We start from the raw sequence: 26,553 nt of genomic DNA, 5'->3' as shown, positions 1-26,553 counted from the left end.
ATCAGTCCAGATGTCCACTGGTATCAATTGTATCAGAGCTGGAGTTAAAGACAGCTGTGATAAAAGAAACCTAACTCTGGACTTTTTCAAGAATAACAAGCACTTAACCTCTGAGATGTTCCTCTAGCTACACTGCTTTCTTTTCTATTTTACAAAGAAAAGTTAATATTATTGACAAAAATATAAGAAAATTGATTGCATCATTCATTCATATAACCAGCAATATTTAGTCAACCAGGGATCTATATAATTGAAATAATATTAATAATTTTTAGAAAGATTTTAAAAAGTTCTTACTAGTGAAAACTATATTTCCTTCAGTTTTTGTGATCCTATAATGGATATTTAAAACTTTGTGCTATTTTAAGCAATTCATTAGCAGGAAAGAAAACAGACTGAGGATACAATGCATTTCAAAATATAAGGAGGAAGTTGCATAAATTTATTCTTCCACTTATGGACAGCAATTACTTCTAATAGTTTTTGCTCTTATTTGTGGTTTTATTGATTAACACTGCTTGGTATATAAACATCTGCTCCATATCATAAAACTTATTATATTTCAGAACTACAGATGTATTTTGGAGGACTTAAAAACTATCATCGGTTTTTGCTAAAAAATTTACTTTAATATAGAGAATTCTGAAAGAGCTTTTTTCCTTTTTTAGTTAAAGCATGTACATACAAGCATGCTTACAGATATACAAATATCTTATAAATCTCACTAATATGCCATCATAAAATAAGAATAATTAACTTCAAGTCAAGTACTATACACATATGCTTGAAATAGGATGCCTATAGCACAAGTAACAAAAATATACAGGAGCACAATTTTGGTGGCGCACGCGGGTAGGATTTGCTGAAGGAGGCAGAGGCAGGAGGATCACGAGTTCGAGACCAGCCTGGGCTAAAGAAATATTTTCAATTTAGTAGGAGATAATATTGTTATTATTGATAATGTGGATAATATTATTAATATTATCCACAGTAAAATTAAATTTTAAGTATTGTTCAAATAAAAGGCAGTTTTGTGTAGAAATGGAAACCAATTTTAAATAGCTCTATACCTAATATCACTGTATTAACATAATGTGGAATACAAATAAAATATTTGTTGCTAATATTACAAGCAAAATTCATATCATTTTTAAAATAAAGTCTACAGATCTTTGAAAACTTGGCATTTTCTGTTGCTTCATCCTGTAGGGTAAATATGAGTAATATGAGTAATATACAAAGTAGCCAGTACCATGGTTTCATTTTTGTCAGAGTAAAGAAAAACTTAATCCTAATAAATGAAGCAAGATATAATTGTATATATATGTGTGTGTGTGTGTGTGTGTGTGTGTGTGCTTGTTTTAATCACATTATATAGGCCTTATTATATCACATAAAGTCACGTTATTTGCCTTTGGGTCTTTATTTATTTTTGTTGATATTAGAGATTGAACTAAAGGTTGCATCCTTTTACACAAATAAGAAAAATATGACAAATCTCCACCTTAAAATATCTTATTAAAAATAAAATTGCTGCTGTTACAGATATACACCTTTAAAGATTTATAGTTTTAATACATACAATAATCTATAGTATACACAGTCATTTTTATAACTATAAATAAAATTCCATCCTCTCTTATCAAGCTTAAAAAATTATTTTGGGATTAGATATTCATTCTGAATAATATTGTTTGACAGGGATTAGTAACATAAGACATATGCAAAGAAATTTGTTTTTCTTTTTTATTTTATAAAATTAATATGTCTCCTACCCTTGTATTCATATTAATCCACAAGATATGATAGAGGTATAATTAAAATGATAGTTTGTATGTAATGTATATTACTTATAATCATTCTTATTTTTAAGAGAAATTCACCTTAGTTCATTAGAGTTGTGAAATTTTTCACAAACATATATTTCCTCTAGAAAATAATGGATCTTAATATCAATATTTTCTCAAAATTTACAGTTTCTCAATTAACATTAGTTAATTATTCTGTATATGTAAATAAAAATATTTAATGGAGAGATCTGATGTTTAAAACTAAATGTTTATTATTTTTATATTGTGAAATCTTTGAACACCTATATTTAAAAAGAGAGAACTATTATGATGTGTTGTTTTTAATTGTAACTAGTTAATCTTCACAAATTTTTCATCATTTAAAGTAAAAAATTAAAATATAATGAGAATGACTGGAGAGATGGCTCTGTGCTTTAGTTGTTATACAAAATGTTTATGCTTAGTATGCTTATAGCATGTGTAAGAAAATATAACACAATTGCACTTGAAGATTTGTTTCATTTCCAACAACCATATCAAAGGCTCACATGTGTCTATTGTTTCAGTTTCAGGGGGGATTTGATCCCCCATCTTACCTCTGTGGTCTTTTGTATACATGTGATTTACATATACATGCAGGCATAGGTATGTACATATAAAGTTAAAAAAAATCTTTAAATATAAATGACATATAAAGAAACCATAACAAGAAAGTAATTATTTAATAGCACATATGCTTAAGATCTACATTGATAACATCCATAATATTTAAATGACTTTTAAAAAATTACAACTTGTATCAATTAATGTGCTCATTGATCTATTTGTTTGTTTGTATACATAACACATTTCTATCATACATGTGAAATGCCTTTTTTTATTTAAAATTTTATGTATAAAACTTGAATGTTCAACAAATTTTAAATTTTTGAAAGTCTTACAATGTTTTATCATTTGCTTAAGTTATCAAATTTGGTGTTTCCATATTTTTTAGGCTTTCTATACATTCAAAAATTATGTATTATTAATTGATGTTTAAAATTAACATGACTTCTTTTTAAAAAGTCATCTCTTTGAGAGTTTGCCAAAAAAGCCCACATTTAGTGTCTTCTATCTGGAGATCAAATAAGAACTCTCTTTCTTTAAATTTGGTTTTGTAATAGTTATTTCACAGTTAGTAATATATTTTGATAATATTATTTTCTCTTCCTCAACTCCTTTCATATTTTAACCTCCTTTCTTCCCACCTAGCATCATTTTATTTATTCCTATCTCTCAAAAAAGGAACTCCAAGCAAATAAACAAACAAAAAGTTCCTTAATGAAAGGAACTCAAAACAAATAAACCAGAAATCAACAGATAAAAATTATAGAAAGAAGAAAAATGCATGAAAACACAAATACATACAAACATACACACACACACACACACACACACACACACTGAGACAAGACAAGATAAATCAAAACAAAATAAAATAAATATATAGATCATTTTGTGTTGTGCTAGGGCATAGAGCCTACCCTGGAGTGTGATTTATATACCAAGTCTGCTTCATAGGAGAAAAGCAATTTTTCCTTTCCTAGCAGATATTGATAGTAAAATTCTTCTTGTAGGACATTTAAACAATTACATGATGCACGAATGTGATGATAGTGTGTTACTGAAATACTTGTAATTTTTTATCTTGATTAAAATACATAGGAACCTATAAGTAATATGAAAATTTAGGCATCATTTGTTATGGACACAATTTAAGAAATGACTGAAATTGTCAGATTGCTTATAAAGATGTGCAAAAAATAGAAAAATATTACCTGTGCCTGGCCACAATTACTATTATAATTTTCATAGGAAATTTTCTTTAGAATAACTGCTATCCTGTATTTCAAATATTGTCAGCTGATCTCTCTCTCTCTCTCTCTCTGTACATATATATATATATATATATATATATATATATATATATATGCCATCCACCCAATTACGTTTACCTTTTAAGAATATGCTACTTGCCCTAGTAGTATAATTAGATGGCCCATGTAATTAGAGCTATGAAAACATGATTTGCAAACACAATTAATTTATTTCTATTGCAGAACTGGTAAAGGATCACTTACTAGATTCAGGATCGGAGTTGCCATCACCTTCAGTGCGATTGTTTGGTGCAGTGTGATCATAATACTCTTCCTGAAGATAGCCAAGAGGCAGTGCATGGGATGTACTGGGAAGGCTTCCTGCATCATGGTCTCCCAATCCACCATCACTGATGCTTTCCTGAGAGCCTTCTGGTAGGTGAAATGTGACACGTCTCTGCGACTGAAGGGAACAAAGAAAATTACAAGGTTTCAGTAATATTATGAATAATTGCTTAGTGCATCCAATTTATAAAATGTATCATTTCAGCTATCTGGCAAAGCCACATTAAAATTATCTTGCACTGTGAACAATTTCAGGCTTTTGTGAACAGCCAGATCTGTGCTCAAACCAGTTTCACCTGGCAGCAAAATTGCCTCTATTATATATCTAAACAATGGAAGATCCAATGGCCTAATGGGCAAGAGCATGTTCTAAGCAAGAAACTGTTAGGCTTTGTGCTATTTGAGTACACTAGAAAAATTTGACCATCATTTTAATATAGATTCACTTAGTGGTGTTTGGAAATAATTTACATTTGGATCACACAAATAAATAAACATAACATGGCTTTGTTATTTAACCTGTGAGATTCCAGTGAACCGAAACAGTGGTGATTTTACTCAATAATATATACTTTAAAATTAAAAATTTATAATATAAAATAATCATATAAGCAAGGTTTATGTTATAATTCATTTAATTTTATTCTGTTCAATAAAAGCAAAACCAGCCACATGTTATGGATAAATGCTATGTACAACTATAAAGACAAGCAATAAGACTTGTGGTAATTGATGATAACAGAAGAATATAAAATGTCCAAATAAGATAAAACAAAAAACTATAATATAAGACTTTGAATATAAGAAGTCTATGAATTTTAGGAACAGAAATATGCCAACCAGATGCAGCACCAATTTAGTTCTCAGTAGTACTATTTGTATCATAGCAAGTGTACAAAGATAACCCACTAAATGAATCTTACTTTCTGGTTTCTCATCCTTTGGCTTCTGGACTCAATAACTCTGGACTGGGCCAGTATAACAAAATATTTCTACTATACTATTTTAGACTATTCATGCTGTAGATATCCAAATATACTCAGATATGTCTGAGTACATGAGGAACTACACTGTTAGGAAAGCCAAACCAAAAAATGTGGGAAGACAGCATAAAAGAAAATAATAAGAGTAAAACCCTAAAGAGTCCAACTGTTGCAGAAGAGAAACAATATATACTGACAAGAAATAACAATAGACATTTTATCTAAATTCCTCATTGGAATAGTTCAGCCATATGTGAACATTTAAATCATCTTTATAGGAATGTCCTTCAATGATAACAGACATCGCTGCTCTGCACTGCTCGATTTTCTGACCTACAGATAGGAAAGTATTGACATTTTTCATCCTACAGTATTGGGGATGGTGTTGATAAAATTATGTATCAAACAAAACATTAAACTATTCACAGAATAAAATTTACAAATAATGCATAATTGATCCTAACTCACATAAATTGATGTGGTACATTTTCATGACAGAAAAGCATTTTTTTTCATAAATTCATTTTACATATAAAGGAATTTCTTCAGATGGGAAGATCGAAATGTTTGAGTATCATTTTCCAATATGATATGATACAAAATACAAATGTAAATACAAATGTAAATGCTTAATTTGAATCCACTCCTAATTTCCAGAATATGTTCTAAATAAAATAAGAAATGATTAATTTATAATATAATTTAATGTTCTTATAATCATAAAATCATTCACTCATTCTAATAGGAGTCTATTGATGTTTTATTAAAGCAAGATTAAAAATAGTGTCTGTGAGATGGGATAGCTAAGATTGTTGGTTGGGGCATTCTTAACAGAACACATAGCAAAAAGAAAGAAAGAAATGAAGAAAGAAAGAAAGAAAGAAAGAAAGAAAGAAAGAAAGAAAGAAAGAGAAAGAGAAGGAGGAAGGAAGGAGGGAAGAAAATCTGGAAGGATGTGGTGACACACAACTCTAATGCCACTAGCAAGGCAAAGGTAGGCACATATTTTTGACTGTGAGATCAACTATATATATATATATATATATATATATAATCTCAGGACACTGAGGGATAGAATAGTGTGGTGTGTAGTTCTGTCCAATCATCTTCCTCATCACCATCATCATTTGCTGTAACAGTAAAATAATAAAAAATTCAGTAGGTAATATTGTGTGTTTTTAAGTCTTTTATTTGGTGTATATATTGCTGTACAAAGAAGTTGTAGTTAATGACACTGAATGTTGTATTGTTAAACTGTATTATGCTTTATAGAACCTATGAATCACTAAGGAAAAATTTTTAAATTGGAATAATTTTTGGCTTGTACCCATATACTGTCTCCTTTCTGATATATTTTTTTATACCTAGAAAAGAGTGCATAGAAAAACAAGAAAAACAAAACAGATTTGGAGAGTCCATAATCATCATTTTTACAAGGCATAATTTGAATGTCACACTGACTTTTACATTCACACTCATCACTCACATAGCATTTAATCATGGAAGTGGATATTGTAATAAATGTATTTCATCATCTATCAATCACTTTTATTTATTAGTGCTAAAGATACTTAGTAGGGGTCCACTGAAATAAACATCAATGTTAGATTCTTCACAGCAGAGGTTTATAGTAGTTATAGAACATATACTTGCTCAAAACTTAAAGTTTAAAAGAACTATATAAGCCTTGGTATTCTTATAAATCAAAAATAATGTTGTTCTCAGCTTGCTGGATAAGTTAAGAAATTCTTGAAAACAGAAAATAGAAACTGGCTAGGGAGTTTAAAATAGAAGACAACCAAATAAAAAGTACAACATTATTTTTCTGGCTAAAAGCTAAAAATCCTTGGGCCTCTTGGTAGAAAATCTTGTTAAAATTATTTATGGTCTATGACTTCTGCTATGTCTTCTAAATACAATTTTATTGGATATTTATTTACATTTCAAATGTTATTCTCTTTCCCAGATTCCCCTAACACATCCCTCCTACACCTTCTATGAGGGTATTTCCCCATCCACCCACCCACTCCAGCTTTGGCAGAGCCTCTCAGGAGACAGCTATATCAAGCTCATGTCAGCATGCACTTCTTGGCATCCACAATAGTATCTGGGTTTGGTGACTGTATACGTGATAGATCCCCATGTTGTGCAGTCTCTGGATGTCCGTTCCTTCACACATTGTCTTCATATTTCCTCCTGTGAGTATTTTGTTCCCCCTCCTAAGAAGGACTTAAGTCTACACAATTTCTTCTTCCTTCTTTTGAGCTTCATCTTGGGGTTAGCTTTTGGGCTAATACCCACTTATTAGTGAGTGCATACCATGTGTGTTTGTTTTTGATTGGGTTACCTCTCTCACTAAGAATGATATTTTCTAGTTCCATCCATTTGCCTAAGAATTCATGAAGTCATTGTTTTTAATAGCTGAATAGTACTCCATTTTGTAAATGTAACACATTTTATGTATCCATTATTCTGTTGAAGGACATCTGGGTTCTTTACAGCTTCTGGCCATTATAAACAAAGCTGCTATGAATGTAGTGGAGCATATATCTTTTTTATATGTTGGAGCATCTTTTGGGTATATGCCCAGGTATAGATGGGTCCTCAGGTAATACTATGACCAATTTTCTGAGGAACCACCAGCAAGGCCATCCTATTATATTATATATTATCTCTGATTCACTCTGTTAAACATCTTTCTCATTTGTCACTTTGTGTGTCCCTCAGTTAGATGTCATTGTTTGGGATTGAAAATCTATATTACGGTGTGTCTGCATACAAACACAAATCTAGAATGTCTTTGCATGTGATAATGGCAGCCATATTGTTGGATTAAAATACCTCAAAAATTACACATAGTTTAAAGTCAATATAATACTCTATGCATAATCTATATTATTACACATAAAATAACCTAGATTGACATAAAAGTATATTTTGTACTGTAACTATATAAAAGTTTATGTAGCTTAGGCTGGCCATGAACCTATGATCCTCCTTCCTCTGACTCCTTCAGCAAATCTTACTGGCAAGCACCACCACAACCACTTGATCTTAGACAAAAGAGATAAAACCATCCAGTGAGAAAAGGACAACATTTTCAACAAATGGTGCTGGTTTAATTAAAATGCAAATTGTTCAATTCTTAGCTCATTGAACAAAGCTCAGTCCAAGTGGTTAAGGGACCTTCACATAAAACCAGATACACTGAAACTGATAGAAGAGAAGTTGGGGAATAACCTTGAATACTTGGGCACAGGGTAAATGTTCCTGAACAGAACACAATAGCTTATGCTCTAAGATCAAGAATTGACAAGTGGGACTTCATGAAATTGCAAAGCTTCTGTAAGGCAAAGGGACACTGTCAATAGGACAAAATGGCAACCAGCAGATTGGGAAAAGATCTTTACCAATCCCACATCCTATAGAGGGCTAACATCCAACATATACAAAGAACTCAAGAAATTGTAATCCAAACAACCAAAAAACCCTATTAAAAATTAGGAACAGAGCTAAACAAAGAATTCTTAACTGGGGAAGCTCCAATAGCCAAGAAGCACCTAAAGAATGTTCAACATCCTTAGTCATCAGGGAAATGCCAATCAAAACAACCCTAAGATTCCACATCACACCAGTCAGAATGGCTAAGATCAAAACCACAGGTAACAGCAAATGCTGTTGAGGATGTGGAGAAAGAAGAACACACCTCCATTGCTGGTGGGATTGCAAACTGGTACAAACACTCTGGAAATTATTCTGGTGGTTCCTCAGAAAGAGGTCCCAGCTATACCACTTCTGGGCATATACCCAAAAGATACAACAACCCAAAGTATGGTGTTTCAGTCCTTCTTAGGGGTAATAAAATACTCATAGGAACAAATATGGAGACAAAGTGTGGGACAGAAACTGAAGGATAGGCTGACTGGAGACTGTTCCACCTCAGCATTCATCTCCTGTGCAGTCACCAAAAGTAGACACTGATGTGGATGCCAGGAAGTGCATGCTGACAGGAGCCTAATATAGCTGTCTCCTTAGAGGTCTGCCAGAGCCTGACATACACAGAAGTGGTTATTCACAACTAACCATTGAACTGATCAAGGGGTTCCCAATGGAGGAGTTAGAGAGAATACTGAAGAAGATGAAGGTACTTGTGTCCTCATGAGGAGATATTTGGTACACTATTATATAGCCAATTTTGAAGAAGGATCTGTGAGGTTTTAGGGGTAAAATGCTCTGTAGATATCTGTTAAATCTATTTGACTCATAAATTCTGTTGGCTACAATGTTTCTTTGTTTAATTTCTGTTTCTATCACCTTTCCATTGGTGTGAGTGGGGTGTTGAATTCCCCCACTATTATTGTGCTGATTTCAGTGTATGAATTGAGCTTCAGTAAAGTTTCTTTTATGAATGTTGGTGTCCTTGCATTGGGGGCATAGATGCTCAGAACTGAGAGGTAATCCTGGAGGATTTTTCTTTTCATGAGTATGCAATGTCCTTCATTTCTTTTTATTAATTTTGGTTGAAAGTTTATTTATTTATTTATTTATTTATTGTTTTTTATTTTATTTTATAGGGTATTATTTTTACATTTCAGATTTTATCCCCTTACCCACTTACCCTCCCACCAACAAACCTCCTATCCCACCCCCCTCCTCATGCTTCTATGGGGCTATGCCCCCACCTAACCCCCACCCCCATTCCCCCCTCCCCACCCTCACATCTCCCCTCACTCTGTGTTCGCCCTTCATGGGACCAAGAATCTCCTCTCCCACCTATGCCCAACAAGGGCATCCTCCCCTACATATACAGCTGGAGTCATGGATCCCTCCCTATGTGCTCCCAGGCTGGTGGTTTAGACCCTGGGGAGCTCTGGTTGATTGGTATTGTTGCTCTCTTCATGGGGTCACAAACGCTTTCTGCTCCTTCAGTCTTCTCTCTAACTTCTCCATTGGGAAACCCTTGATCATATCAGTGGTTAGCTGTGAGCATTGTCCTCTGAATGTGTCAGTCTCTGGGAGACCTCTATGGAGACAGCTATAAAATGTTCTTGTCAGCATGCACTTCCAGCCATCCACATCAGTGTCTAGCTTAGGTGACTGTACATGGGTGGAATGGTCTCCTTAAGTTTCTGTTCCACCTTTTGTTTCCATATTTGCTCCCTTGAGTATTTTTGTTACTCCTTCTAAGTAGGACTGAGACATCCCCACTTGGTCTTTCTTCTTCATGGGCTTCATGTGGTCTGTGAGTTGAGTCTTCGCTATTTCAAGCTTTTAGGCTAACATCCCCTTATCAGTGAGTAAATACCATGTGTGTTCTTTTGTGATTGGGTTAACTCACTCAGGATAATTTCTAGTTCCATCCATATTTTTTTAGATATTAGAATGGCTACTCAAGATTGTTTCTTGAGTCTGTTTGCTTAGAAAAACTTTTTCTAGCCCTTTACACTGAGATAGTGTCTGTCTTTGTTGCTGAATTATGTTTCTTATACAGAGCAGAATGATAGATTCTGTTATGTATCCAGTCTGCCAGCCTGTGCATTTTTGTTGGTGAATTGATTCCAAAGATGTTGAGGGATATTAACAACCAATGAATACTAGTTCCTGTTATTCTGATGTTGGAGGTTGTACTATGTATATGTGAATCTCTTCTTTTGGCTTTGCTAAGAGATGATTAATTTCATGTGTTTTCTTGGATGCAGTTACTTTCCTTGTGTTGAAAGTTTTCTTCTAGTGTTTTCTGAAGGGCTGGATTAGTAGAATGATATTATTTAGTAGAATTTTTATTATTATTATAATTAGTAGTAGTAGAATGATATGAATTTCTGTTTTAAATGTCAACTCTGGGAGTCCTGCTCTTTTCTAAGGGCAATATAGAGGAGGAAATGATAGAAGGAAGATGTGTAGAGAAATTTTAATTTAGCATGACTGCTCCAGCACAAGATCGCATTCAAAGACTTTCTAGTTTGTATGATCTAACTGGAATGCAGATCTAACACACCCCTTTAATCCATCTAGGTGAAAGACAGACATGCCCTTAGTCTACACCTTTGATCCCAAACAATGAAAGTAATGTTAGTTTGTAGAAGGAAGCAGTCATGTTTGAAAGTGACATCTAATGGAGGGAGGGACAGACAAAGTGACAAATCAGAGAACAATTTGACTCAATGGGTCAGAAATAGACTATGTCAAACTCGTATGAGAATAGATAGGAAAAGGAAAACAAGGCAACTTAAGAGAAAAGTGCAGCAAGCAAGGAAGGAAGCCAGGAAACAAGTAACAGGGAAGAGTGAGAAAAAGAATGCAGTTTTATGAGATAGTTTTACAGAGACAGGTTGTAGGTGATGACAGAAGAAGCCAGAAAATGAGGAGATAAAATATTAGAAAAAATTTCCAGAACTAGTTTGAGGCCAAGCAGTATAATTTGGTGAGAAGCTGAGAGAAACCAGCTTGAATTAGTAAATTTGGAAAGTAGTTTGGGTTAAAACAGCTGAGATGATTCAGCCAGCTCATGGTTCTTAAAAAGCAAGAAATGATGAGTTTATTCAGAAGTAAGCTTCTGAGATGACTATGACATGCTTGCAAATAAAAATTACTTTTGCAGAGAAGAGAGGTTGGCAGGGAACTGGGAAGAGTGGAGGGAGAGAAAACTGTGGTATGGAAGTATTTTATGAGTGCACCGAAAAAGAAAATTACAACACAAAAGGTTAAAGACTTCCTTGAACATACTTTAAGAACATAAAACATTGTATGCATGTTCTCTAGTTTTACATGTATTTTAATATCACACCCATATGTACCTATATGCACTATCTTTTAAAAAATTGAATGAGTTCTTTATTTGCTTCATTTTTATGATTTTCTCTTACCCTTTTAACTTCTCATATGCCTCCCACTTTCTGTCAAATTAATGACAATTTCTTTAATTATTATTGTTACATTTATACATTTACACATACACACATGTACACATATGAAGAGAAAAGGAGAGGTAGTTTAGTGTTGCTCATATGTAGATGCAACATGGCTGATTACTTGGCAATAGATAACCAGTCAAAATATTTATTTCTGCCAGGAATGGGAATTGAAGCTTCTCTCAGCAGCCATTGATTGTCTATAGCCCATAAAGTACTAGTTGTGAGGATTACAGTACCAAGAATAAATTCATTCCTTTTGATAAGGGCTTAAGTCTAATTAAATGGTTATAGTTATTCTAAAAATATCCTTTATATTTAAAATGTCCATTAATAAAAGTACATCATGTAAGTTCGCAATAATACAAAATCATGTGTATAAAAGCAGTTGATGCTTTAAGCTGTCTAATTTTGCATTTCAAAATCTATATAAAAGAATTTATCTTAATTTCTGGAGATTTTTCCCCAGGTCGCTGAAACAGAATGCATGTTATGAATACTAGAAAATCAAGTACAATTTTGTTTAGATATATTAACATAAATGAATCAATTCACTTGCATAAATGAACACTGGTTTAAATAAAAATTTAGTTTATTCAATAAAGTGTAGCATTCTGAAAATAATCCTTGGCTTCAAAATACCTAAGTATATTTGTAAAGATAGAAGATAATTAATTTTATGATATAACTTTAGTAATTAGAAAAAGTTGTTAATGTCTGTTAACCTTCCTAGAGAAAATATTATTTTATAATTGTGGGAGGAGCTAAGATGGGAGGAATAAAGAGAGGAAGAGGAGGAGAAAGGAAAGGAAAAGGAAGAGGAGGAGCTAAGAGAGAGACAGAGAAGAAGAGAGGGGAGATGGAGGCTGATGTCCCCTCGTCTGTAGCAGTCATAGGTAGTTGGTATATCTAGTTTGGGTATTGGGTTACAGCTCTGATTGTAAGGGTATCCTGTCATTCATCATTACTAACTATATAAGCCTTTGGATAATCTAAGCATTAGAGTCTCATCTGTACTGAGCCCATGTGGTTGGCAGGGTGGTCCGGGCACTGCCCAACCTTGCAGAGACAGCGTGAAAAATTGGCAGAGCCATCTCCCATATTGACATCTTGTGGGTGGGAAGGCTGGTATCTCTAGCTGGCCATTTCTAGCTGCTGCCACATGTGGCCTCTGGCCACACAACATGGCAGCTGAGCTCAGCAGAGCTGCTGCAGCTTAGACAGCTGGCTTGACTAGCGGCAGTTTATAAATAATTATTACAACATATAATCTCTGGCAGAAATATTTTCCAAAAACATCACACTAAGTGTCCTTATCTGTTATTTTTCTTTCTTGAAATCTAATGCTGTAAAAGAATTCAGAGCATATAATTCTTAAATATGCAACTTTGGCATAGAATTATTTTGAGCTAAAGCCACTCTAAAAACAGAGGGTTCAAGATCACTTTGACCTTGATTCTATTTCGTGAAAGAAAGAGAGGAAATTCCTGTGTGAAGATGTCTTCTCTATGAAAGAAAGGAAAGTAACATTCTTATTCTCAAGGACAATCTGAGGGATATCTGGATAAAGAAGCCTACTTCAACTAACACTTTTTGTCCAATAAAATTCACACAACTAACAAAGCCTAAATCTCTTTCTGCTGCTCTCTCTCTCTCTCTCTCTCTCTCTCTCTCTCTCTCTCTCTCTCTCTCACACACACACACACACACACACACACACACAGAGAGATGGATAGATAGATAGGTTTGACAATATCTTTGGATCATCAATTCATTATAGAAGATTTCCTTGGAATACAGTATATAACTATTATTGAATAAATGTAGATGATATTCTTTTACCAGGTTAAGTCTCAGATCTAGCTGAAATGTCATGACTGGAAGTATTACTTTATATGTACAGAAGCAGTTTCTAAATATATATGGAACTCCTAGTATCAGTGCATGAATATATAAGTACTTTTAAAATCTAAAACTCCATTTGATTGATCTATATTGTATTAGATCTCATGTTTCACTCTAGAATATTCAGTCAGTGCAAATCTTAAAAATTGATAATGTCAGCAGGGCAGTGGTGGTGCATGCCTTTAATATCAGCACTTGGGAGGAAGAAGCAGGCAGATTTCTCATAAAAGCTATATCCATGAATCCCTATCAACATGGATGCTTAAAAATGTCCCAAAAACCACAGAAGAAATGGACATACTAGCATGGAAAGGGTCCTCATTGGAGCAAAACAATAGAAAAAATAGTATGGGCACTTAGCTAAAACTAAGAGTAGAAAGAAATGACCTCCGCTCAGAAATCTGATCCCCTCTGTAGATTATGTGATAATAAGTATTCAGCTCTGACATTATGTACATAGTAGGTAATATTATGAAGACTTGGCACATAGTATTTATGTGTTTAGGAATATATATCTAATAATATAACATGTTATTATATTTTATTATATTATGTTATATAATATAGGTAAGAATAAAGAGATGGAAACTGAATTTGAAAGAGAATAGTGATGTATGGGGCAGGTTGTGGGGAGAAAGTTGAGGGGAAAATGATGTTATAATATCTAAAAGTAAAATTATATAAATTAAAATAAATAATGTAAATTTTAAAATTCAGGCAGAGATTAAAAGAGACAATAACTTCATTGTGAAAGAAGTACTTTTCTTCAGCACTTTAACATATTTATATGATTAAAAACACAAAATATAAAGAATAAAAGAATGAAAATGACATTTTAATCTATAAAAATATATGCATAATATTTATGATAAACAGTATAAGACTATATCATTACATGACATGTCCTCAGTCAAATGACTTGCATAGAGTTGTAAAATTTGAAAAATTTCTCCAGTGGTTGACCCAAAGCCTGTTCATAAAATAATAACACTGATTGTACTAAGTGATTTAAAAGAAATGCATTTTAAAGAAAAGACATAAATATGATGGGTTCTGGGGATAGAATGAGTGAATAATGGGTATGAATAAAATGTGACCTAGATATGTATGAAAATTTAAAGAATACTTGAAACTATATGGGTAATAAATACTCCTACATATATACAAATACTTGTAGATATACAGTATTAACAGAGTTTACATATCAAAGAATAAGTACAATTTAATGAGTGTGTAAATCTAAAACTCTTGAAACATAAATGTAAAAATTAAAATAAAAATGTGGTACATTTACACAATGGAGTACTACTCAGCTATTAAAAACAATGACTTCATGAAATTCTTTGCAAATGGATGTAACAAGAAAATATCATCCTGAGTGAGGTAATCCAGTCACAAAAGAACACACATGTTATACACTCACTAGTAAGTGGATATTAGTCCAAAAGCTCAAAATACTCAAGATACTCTTCAAAGACAAAATGAAGCTCAAGAAGAAAGACCAAAGTATGGGTGCTTTGTTCCTTCTCAAGGGTGAACAAAAGACTCATGGGAGCAAATATGGAGATACAGAATGCAGCAGAGACTGAAAGAAAGGACATCCAGAGGAGACTTTCCCACCTGAGACTCTATCCCATGTGCAAACACCAAACCCAGACACTATTGCTGATGCCAAGAAGTGCTTGCTGACCAGAGCCTCATATATCTGTTTCCTGAGAGTTTCTGCCAGAGCCTGGCTAGTACAGAGGTGGATGCTCTTAACCAATCATTGGACTGAGCACAGGGTCCCCAATGGAAGAGTTAGAGAAGGGACTAAAGGAGCTGAAGGGATTTGCAACCCCATAGGAAGAACAACAATATCAACCAACCAGACCTCCCAGAGCTCCCAGGAACTAAACAACCAACCAAAGAGTACACATGGAGGGACTCATGGCTCCAGCCACACTTGTAGCAGAAAATGACTTTATAGGTCATCAATGGGACGAGGGGCCCTTGTTCCTGTGAAGGCTCATGAAGGTTCAATGCCCCAGTATAGGGGAATGCCAAGGCAGGGAGGCAGGAGTGGGTAGATGGATATGGGAACACCCTCATAGAAGCAGGGGTAGGGGGGATGGAATCAGGGGTTTCCGGAGGGGGAACTGGGAAAGGGGATAATATTTGAAATGTAAATAAAGAAAATATTCGATAAAAGAAAAGAAAAAAATAAAACCCTCAATGTTTCTTTTATGACTATCTTGGAAGTATGGTTAATTTAAAATTGTAGAATTTGTTATTGGATTTGTTTTAAATCTTATTTTTAAATGCATCTATAACATCCCCACTATGTGGGAAAGCTAAAATAGAAAGCAAGAGACATTCAGGTTTATATAGTCTTTAAACAATATCATTAATTTTACAATTGTTTGATAAAAAGAGACAATTTCAAAACCCAATTTTTTCTTCTGATTCACCTTCGACAATGTTATTGGCATACACTATGAATGTCAAAGTGGAAATGATAGCATTTTAAGGAATCTGACTTATCCCTGAATAAATTTTATAGAAATTAAAAGAAATAGATTTTTCTCAATAAATACACAATTTAAAAATATTAAAAACAGAAATATTATAAAAGGTTCCCAAAATCAAACATAACTTTTTCTGACCTAGGCTCTTTCTGTGTATTTCAGGCTAGCCTGAAACTTATTATCCATCTCTAGTCTGTCTTTACAGTGTTAGTATTAATGGTGTTCAATATCACATCCAGATGAATTTTCTTTTCTTCAGGAAATATAATCCAATAAATATTTATGTACCTATGACTTTGTAGTATTAGATTCCACAACCTAATTATTATTTTTATAAAATGTAAATATATTATCATAAAATAGATGTGCTATATTAAATAATACCATCTGTTCTTCTCAATACAAAAAGTGATATTACTTGAAAATGAATAAATAAATCTAAGTTTTTGTGTGTAGTACATAGGTAGAATTATGTCAATAATTAAATATGTACATAGATAAAGCTAAAAGAATTAAATTGGAAAGCATTACTTAGTATTTGAAATATAACTGGAAAATGTTTTTGACTATCAGGGAAACCATAAATGTCTCTAATCATTTCGATTCAGTGGTTCAGAACTTTAGTTTACTAGATTCTTAAGGGATTTATTGCAGTAAGACACAACCAATTGAAATAATGCCATTTCCCCAAAAATCTTGGTTTTATATGTAGTTAAAGGTATTCATGCTTTCCACTTTTATCTGCTCTGCTTATCCTGATTATATATTCTACTATTAAAGTATTATCATTTTATATTTTCAGTCTACTACAAATTAATATATAGATAGATGTTGCAATTGATAAAATAAACAAAAAATTGAAAATAGACTAAAAATAAGTTTAAATGCTACACACAAAACGTTACATTTGGAAATAATTAAATATATTCTGAATTGAGATATGAATTTGACATTTAAAATAAAAATTTTATTATTATACCATTATTATACCTATATAGGTTGATTATTGAAGTTAGTGGCACATTTAAATTTTGAATAACTATAAACACCTTGCTGTCAATGATAATTTAAAATGTATGGATTCTAGTACATGGTAATTGTGATATACTTAAAAAATGACAATTGTCAAAAAAGATGAATATCATTATTTGTAGTAGAAATGAAAAAGTTCAAAAAACTTTGAGAGCACTAACTAATACCTTGCTTGGAATTAAGTCTTAAGTAAGACTGATTGTTCTGTTAATGCCCTATCATCCCAGGGGGATATGTTTGCACTCTTGTTGTCAATATTACTTTCTGTGACAGATGTTTGTATTATTATGTGGTTTAAGGTTTTCAATAGATTGAAAGTCTTGTATTCAACTCCTTTACCGCTAAGGAATTTGTAATTCATTGGTAATTTTAATGTTTTTGTTTTTATTTTTAATAAGAGGTATAGCTAAATGATTTCTAGTAAAAAAAAATTATGTTTGTCACATAGGTTAAGGGTGATTGAAAATTAGTGGTCTGGGGTCCAAAGTTAAAGACATTAGTCTTTAAGTGTATCATAACCAAAGGGGATCTGAAATAGCTATTACTGATTTTGTATAACTCTCTTACAACTAGCTTAAAAGTAATTACTTTCAAGATCTTTGCCATATACTCAACACTTAATGAGAGTTTTCGAAATGATTCAGTGCTGTTACATTTATAGTAACAAAATGGGCCACTGTTTGTTTCATTAACTATAATTTCTTTTAGTTTTACCAGAAACCGTGAACAATGAAGAAGCAAATCACATTTCTCTACATTTTTATATAAAGGCTGTTAATACCTTAATTGCTAGATACAGTGTAGTATATGGCAGCTGTGTGTGGTATGTGCTGTGTTTGTGTGTGTGTGTGTGTGTGTGTGTGTGTGTGTGTATGTTTGTGCATGATCTGCAGCAATTTACTAGAGTTACACAACAAAGGTGTTGGGCCTGACACTAGGTGTAATCTCCACTCAGTAATCTCCTTCAGTCATGAGCACACAAGCCTCAGGCCCTAGAGAGATTTACATACTAATGAGGTACCTGAAGGCCAGAGGGTGGAGCCAAATAAGCATTCCTCCCCAGCCCCTACCCCCTCTTTCCCTCCCTATTTAATTCAGGTCTGCCCTGAGTTTTTGAGTGGGTGCATCCAGATCAATCCACCAACCTTCATGACATTAGAGCCTGTAAAAACCCATGGACTTTCTCATGTGTGTTGGGGCTGTGCTATGAGGAGCCGTGGAGAGGCCTTTAGTGAGCAGCTAGGCCTAACTTCCAGCTGGAGGAACCCAGGGCATTCCCAGCCAACTACACACAGACTGGCATGAGGAACCCTCTGCATATTCCTAGCCATTTTTACCTACACAAAGGAGTAGAAACAACTAAAAGGTCTTATCTAAAATATCCAAAAATAATTTTGAGTAATTTTATATCTCTTATAAATGAAGTTAAAGCTATTCCTTTTTCATTAGTTCTATTACAAAAGTACGTTTAAGGTAGGTAACGTGGTGTGTGTTAAAGTAGCTGTGAAAACAAAATGTGAAAGCAGCATTGAAACAATAACAAAAATTAATGGTCAGCAAAGACCACCAACAATTTGTTGAATATAGTCATAATAAAATATTAAGTCCCTGCAGGGGCAGGGTGACTAAAAATAAAAAGGTATGCAAGGGCATGCCCAGATAAATCCAAACAAGCCCAAGTGAGTAATGGGCTATCTTGTGTTTACTTCTCTCTCCCTCCCTTTCTGGGAGGTCCGAGGTTTCATGGTCAAAAGTAACTAGTCATCTGGCCAGCTCAAATGACTGATGTTTGAAATATCCAATCATATATAACCACGCAAAATTTTCCCACTCTCCCCAACCCCTACCCATAAATATCCCAAGCTTCCTGGGCTGGGAGTCGGATTCTCTATCTTCTTTGTGAGATATGTTCTGACCCGAGAGTCCTCCCCATTAAACTACCTTTTGTTATTACATCAAGAAGGTCTCTTGTGTGTCCTTGGGTGCATGCAGATCCGGACTTGGGTGAGGGTCCCCTTTCGGTGTTTTTCATAGCCACTTCTTATATTGTGCTAATTAAATTATTTAAAATATATTATTAAAAATATCTTAAAATTGTAGAGAGGTAGATGGACTGACCATGAGAGTCTAAAGTACTCTCCACAGGGAGCAGATGAGACAAATGCAGTTCCATAGATGAATGTTGCTGCCCCCAGTATAAGGAACTCAATCCTGAAATGGAGACCACTCTCAATGTCATTGTCACCCAAGTGCTGACTAGCTATCTTCCCATTTGACTCATCAGTTTTATGCTAATTCTATCTATTACTCTAGTCTTATTATGGCTTTGGTCATAGAATACACCTGTGTCAGCATGGCGTCTTCTATGCACTTGAAGCACTTGACTTTCCATATTCCCACGATGCTGAGTAAGCCTCTGAGATGCTGTACTTAGCCAAGAAACAAGAAATAAACATGAAATGGTAACCCTCATGCTATAGAAGAATAATGGGTATAACTGGGTTTCTTTCAATGACATTCAGTATACTCCTACAATGGTCAATGTTCTCAGAATCTGATGACTCCCTAGATGTTACATTTAATGTCACCTAGCACCTAGACAACACTGAGTCTGATGAGAGGGGTAAGCAATAACTTTTGTTTGGATATTTCAGAGACTTCAGAAAATTTCTTAAGCTTTGAGAAATTAACTTCATACCATTTCTGCCACAAACAAATAAACAAACAAACAAACAAAACAAAACTGTGACAAAGTGGAAGGCTGTTGTAGTCACCATGAAGGTCCCAACATTTGAGAAGATCATGGACTTCAGATGTGGCACCTGCAGAAGCTACACAGACATGCCTTTGTTGATATGTGAATGAAAATTATATTATGCTGGTTCAGACAGGGCTACATTCTCTTTTGACATTAGCTGACCCTAGAAAATACAGAAATTTTCCAGTGTGTTACAAGTATAATTAAAGCCCTCAATGTCCTTAAGTTTTATTCAAAGAGTAATTTAGTTTTCAGGTTTACGAAAGGCTATCCTGCTACTATCAGTGACTGCAGTTGACAGACAATGGCCCTAGTCATGATGAAATAAAGGAGGTAAGAAAAGAATGGATTTTAACTGCCATTAGGTATAAGTTTGACAATATAGGATCCTATTTACATGTGTTTCTTTTTTTCTTTTTAATTGGATATTTTAAAATTTACACTTCAAATGTTATCCCCTTTCCAGGTCCCCCTTAAAACCTCCTATTGCAACCCCCTCCCCTGCTTCTATGAGGGTGTTCCCAGTAGCTGGAGCATTTGTTTCTTAAACTAGCAAGTCCAGTTATGTTTTCCTCACAGCTTACCCACAGGAGAGGTGGCCCTCTGTGGCACCTATGACATGACTGAAATCACAGGATACTGCCCAAATATCCAGAAAGGAGCAAAGCCTATACTGATGATAATGATTGAGGAAGTAGATTTCTCCTCTATACTTAAACATGCAAAGTTAGTCACCCTGAAGCCACTGAGTCTTCATCAACTGTCGGGAGCCATAATGGGACAAGCTAATAATGAGCAGATGATCATCCTGAAATGCTTGCCTCGGATTATTATATAATCTGCGACAAGTGTGCCCCATTAGCAAGGCTGTGGTGGACATGATTTTAGGAAAGATTCCTGCTGTTAATATGCTTTTCCCATTATTATTATTATTAAACATATACAACTATCACTAAGCAATAGCACACCCCTTTGTAGCAGATCTCTGCAGATCCACGAAGATGTACTGTCTTGTAGTGATACTATATAGACAAATAGATGACTTCTTAAGTCTTAATAATGATCTTATAAGAATTCCTAAAATTATATCAGTGATTATTAAGTTCTTTTATATCGGGACTGCTATTAAGTCCCTTAGGCATAGTCAAACTGCAATGAGAACTCTGCCAGTCTCCTGAGTGTTATCAGTTAATTGCTCCAAGAGTGATAGTAACTGGACCTTCTCCTGCTCAGAGCACATTCCAAGAGGTCATAAAACCATTAGCCTAGGTTACTAGAGGGAATCCACAATTTATTATAGGTACCTGGACAGAAGAGAAAATATTGCCTGGGTTTATCTATACAAAACTTCACTAATTTCTTAAGTTATAGTTTCAAACTTTGTGCGAACCTGTAGAGCTAGACAGGTGATGAATGTCTAGTTAGATAATTACTCCTAATGGGTATTCATGTAAACATTCTGTGTTGTAAACTTCTATTTCAATTTATGACTTGAAATTTGGTGTGAACTTGTGATGAACCTTGTAACATGTGACCATGTACTCTGAAAGATGTATAAGTTCTGAGGACAAAGAGATGAGAGAGAGTTAGAATGGTGAGTTAGACTAGTCAGTTAGTTAGACCCCATCGCGCTTTCCTTTCCCCCTGCCTAGAATTTTTCTCCCTTAGAATTTTACTTTGTTAGAATTTTTCTTCTTCCCCACTCAGGACCTTTCCACGTTTCCTCTCAGATAGCTTTCATAGGATACTTTTTACACTTAATAAACTCTATAGTAACTTTTCTAAAGTGTCTTTTCTTCTTGCAAGTTAGAGCCCAGCAGTTCCTGCTGAGATAGAACAAAGGCCACATTGCCTAATCCTCTGCTGTTAGGCTACAGGTGTTAATCACCTAGCCTGCAGTCCCATTACCCTCAGAAGAAGTTTTTAGGATAGCACAGGGCTATTTACTTAACACCTTGCTGGTCTTAGGGCCAGGATGCTGAGTGCAGGTCAGCTATAGTAGCTTCGGGGCTGCCTCGGAGAAGAACCAGACGGTGGGAGGAGGAGAAGAAAGAAGAAGCAGCTGCATCTCTCTCCCCCCTTCTCTCACCCCCAAGCCGGGGGGGGGGGGGTGGCGGGGTGGGGGGGTGGGGGTGGGGGTGGGGGGGGGGGTGGTGGTGGGGGGGGGTGGGGGTGGGGGGGTGGCGGCGAAGGGGTTGGCTCCCGGCAATCAACTTTCAGCAGTACCTTCCCATCGACCATTGCTTTCCCTTCAGCAATATCTCTTAAATGTTGCTTCAATTTGACACATACGTAGAGCCATCTTTATATCAGATGTGGCACATGAATGTCATGCCCCATGTTTCTTTTTATCCTATTTTATATCATACAACATATTCTGATATGCATCCCTTCCTTTACCTTCTCCCAATTACTCACATTCTTTTCAACCTGGATCTACCAATTTTCTCTCTCATTGTAGGAGGAAAACAGATATCTAAATGATAATAATGCAATAAAACATTATAAAACAAAACAAAAAACCTCACAAATTCTAATTGACAAAACAAGAGAGAACCCAAGAAACAAATGTAGATGCAGATACCCATTGAAAAGCATACTCAGAAATTCCATCAAAACACAAAAGGAGATACATTCAGGCCCTGTACATACTGGGTCATGAAGATTCTGTGCATACTGTATCAGTCTTTTTGAATTTATATGTGTTTCTTGATTTATTTAGAAGGCCTTGTGTCAAAGGTATTCTCCATCCCCCCCCTGACAATTACAGTCTTTCTGTCTCCCTTTCTAGAAGTTTCCTAAGCCCTGAGGGGAGAGATTTGATGGAAACAAGCTTTTTCCTATACATTGTCTAGCTGTGAGTCTCTGCATTTGTTTAATTCGCTTATTGTAAGTCAATAATAAGCAAGCCATATCCACAGAACCAAAGAGGTTAATTATAGAGTAAGGGACTAATGGAACAGGCTAGATTTCCTAAGGAAATGAAAATAGAATGTTATGGATTAAAAATAAGCAGGAACAGTAATGGAAACACAAAGAGGAGAGAGAGAGGAAAAAGGTAAATGAGGGAGATGACATGGAGGACAGATAAATTTAATGGTTATTACTGTGAGAGTATAAAAAACTAACACATTAGAAGTTTCTCAAAACATATACAATAAATGAAGATGGTGTCAATGAAATCACCAAAGAATGGAGCAGACAAAGCCCCAAAGGGGCATCTCTTGTCACCAAATGAGCTTTTCTTCAGGTACCATCATCAAGGCCTTGCATCAAATTGACTTGTTGACCAAAGGATTCATAAAGAACAAACAAGGTTATAAGTTGCTCTCCACAAATGATAACAAGGCATTATTGTTGAAGAGACATATACACAATACATTGAACATGGAGAAGACAAGCTGCTGCAGACAAAGAACTTTCAACACATGTCCCAGTTTTTGTTATGGGAAAATATTCTTCATGCTATGAAAGGAGAAATATAACAGCAATACAGCTTCAAATATTTTGATCTACCATGGTGTTCTGCCTGCAAGATATGCAAGTGCAGTATTCCAAAGCTTGTGGAAATAATTTATCATTAGATTTAAGGCCCACTCCACAAGATGGAAGCAATACCTTACTCTGCTTGAGTGAGCGAGAACCTGAGACTAGATAGCAAGTGACCTAAAGGAAAGTTCTATTAAAGGATTATAGTAATAAAATAAATCTTGATGATATTTTGTAATACCCATAGATCAGTGCCTTGCTCAGCTATCATCAGAGAAGTTTTCATCTATACGAGATGTCCCAAGTTTTTATTTTAGCTTCAGAAATAACAGAAATAAAAAAAAAGCAGCCCCTTTTTGTGCATTTCATTCTTTAAGTTGTGTTTTCTTCTCCACTAAAATGTAATCCTCTGAACAGTATAATAAAAGAAAATAAGTAGGTTGTGCCTGAGATAAGTACTTTCTCTCCCTTTTTCCTGACCTCATGTTTGTATTCCAGAAAAAGAGCAACACACCAGTTACTGGAAAGTTCCTGGTCTTCATCTTGGATCATGGATTATTGCACTGTGACAAGGCAGATAAGATGCAAGATTTAGCTTTTCGTTTCATCTTTTGTAGGAGCCTTCAAAGCATTAAAATTCACCCTAATTTACCAGAAAGCTCAACGATAAGATCTGTATTCACTTGTCTGTCTGGTATGTGAGCTTTTTTCTTCAAGAAATAAACAGCTTTCCTTTCCCAGACATTCTAGTTTGAGGCTTTGTCTAGGACATTTGAGTGGCACATTCAGAATACCCTAGAAATCTCCAAAAATGTTTCTATTGCTTGGCAATATACAATAATATGCAGAGCACTTTGCAAGCACCCAAAGATATTGACTAGGTGTTTCTATTTAGGCTATATTTTGTAAAGGAATATGAGGAAGGACCTTACCAAGTGTTTCTCTGTTATTTTAAAGGTTTGCCAAATCTGTGGTACCAGAGATTAATTTTCTTAATTATATTAGACTACAATGCATTTGTAAATGCTCTTGTTAGACTTCTGGAAATTCCACTGTTATATATAGAACTCTAAACACTGATTTTTCTTGGGAATGATAAATTTATTTTTATTTAGAGAAGCTTGTAAAAATATTTTTACATGCATAGATATAAAAAATGTGGGGAAGGATCTTTTGTTTTTTTAAGTTTGTTAAAGTGAATGTTCAATTTTCTCACTGAAGTGAAATTTGCCTGAGGCAAGACAGAAAGTAATACAGAGCTATGAGGATTCAGAATCAGAGCCTCTGGACCTGCACAATAAAGAACCCTGTGTTCTCTATGACTTTAAACTTTAGCACAAGTTATATGTCAAGAAGTGTTTGATCTATAAATGTGTGGTTTGCAGATATTTTCATTTTTTCTCTTTCAAACTTAAAAATATTAAGCTTTCAAATGCTAAGTGATATTCTGCAAAATTTCTTATTCCTAAAAGTGCATGATACTAGTCTGCAAACTGTGCTTCATGATCTGCCCTTCTCACAAGATGAGTAGAGCTCTCAGATTACATTCCAATCTCTTTTAGAAAAATTGAATTTGTATGTGATGCTGAAATTAGGCAGGTCTATGCTTTATTTAAGCATATCATATATCTACTACAAAGACACACTTTAAATGTTCCAGATTTGGTGATAAGGGCTATTAATAACATTCATCTAAATTGGATGGAAGTAAAACTGACCTCTGTAGGCCGTAAATTTTAATTTGTGTTCTAAAATTTTTCTTTGACAATGCAGGAAGAACATGTGACTTACAGAGAATGAGGTTGAAGATGATGTTTTCAGACAAAGAAGACCCACATCATTCTAGAATAAAGTTTGTTCAGATGTATGTAGTACAATTATCCTCAGGCATCTCCATGACAAAGTATGGAATATGGTAATTTTGTGATATTTTTCTCTTATAAAACTGTAGTTAACTACATGGCCTTCCTTTATTTTTAGCCCCATCTTTCTTGCTAGGAGTCTGGGTTGAAAAATCCCAGGTAGTATACCTGTGATATGCAGGTCATTGGTCATCTAAGAGGCTAGGTGTTTGCCTACTTGCAGAGACCCTTCTCAATAAAGAAGCCTGTGTGTATGAATTTGCTTACCAAGGATGTCATTCACTGAGACTGAAGAATCTTCCTATTTTCTACTTCTAACACAGTATTTCTCCATTAGAGCCAGTCTGTGCAGGATTCCTTGTGATAGCCTAACTGAGAGATTCTTCTTAGTTTATAGTCCATCATTGCAGACAAGAGTGCACAGCTCAGAAGTTCATACTTGAACTTATTTTAAGTTTGTCCTGGATATCTGCCTCTCAGTTATGGTGACAAGTGGACACCAAACTCAACGCCCTTCCTCGGTTTCTCAGAAAGACCAGTATCCTACTAGTGTGCTGACAGACATCATAATTTAGGAAATAAAGTGAATTCAATTTTCATTTTGTATTTATTTACCAAAATTCTCTGTGGTGTTTGAAAAATGGGTATAATAAATAAGCTAGAGTATATGCAGATATATAACAAATATATTTTCTATGTTTCTTAAAAGCAAAGAAGAATTCTATTGATACTTAAAATATAATTTTTAGGCAAGCAGGTATAAAATAATTGAATTCTGTAGTTTTTCAAAAACAAAAGCAATATGAGTAAACACTAGAACTTTATCTTGAAGACTTGATTATAATGGTGATAAAAATGATACATTTTTAAGATGTAGATTTTGAACCACTTTCAGTTTTTGATTTTTTCATATTTCCTGGTAAATAACCAGTGTTGTTATTGGCCACTTGAATGTCAAGCAAACTATTTTTTTCCAAAAGAAACACTCATTTTCAAATATCTCACTTCTCAGTGTACAGTGAACATAAACCATGAGATCCTTATTTCACTTTTTAAAATTCTCTTTGGAGGCATGGTGGTGCAAAACTTTAATCCCCAGCACTTGGGAAGCAGAG

The 26,553-nt window shown here is 34.4% G+C and overlaps 1 protein-coding gene across 3 annotated transcripts in view; it reads right to left on the bottom strand.

Moving 5' to 3' along the window:
• The window catches only part of Pcdh11x (protocadherin 11 X-linked), a 497,227-nt gene that overhangs the window by 144,833 nt on the left and 325,841 nt on the right, over positions 1 to 26,553 (bottom strand). For all 3 annotated transcript variants that reach the window (XM_034485675.2, XM_076919132.1, XM_076919133.1), the window contains one exon: positions 3,911 to 4,109. In XM_034485675.2, coding sequence (XP_034341566.1) covers positions 3,911 to 4,109 — 199 coding nt within the window. The remainder of the gene's footprint in view (positions 1 to 3,910; positions 4,110 to 26,553) is intronic.

The sequence above is a fragment of the Arvicanthis niloticus genome, chromosome X (genome assembly GCF_011762505.2).
Source record: "Arvicanthis niloticus isolate mArvNil1 chromosome X, mArvNil1.pat.X, whole genome shotgun sequence".
Classification (NCBI taxonomy): Eukaryota; Metazoa; Chordata; class Mammalia; order Rodentia; family Muridae; genus Arvicanthis; species Arvicanthis niloticus.
Note: the sequence above shows the minus strand (reverse complement) of the source record. Positions and strands in the feature narration are given on the sequence as shown.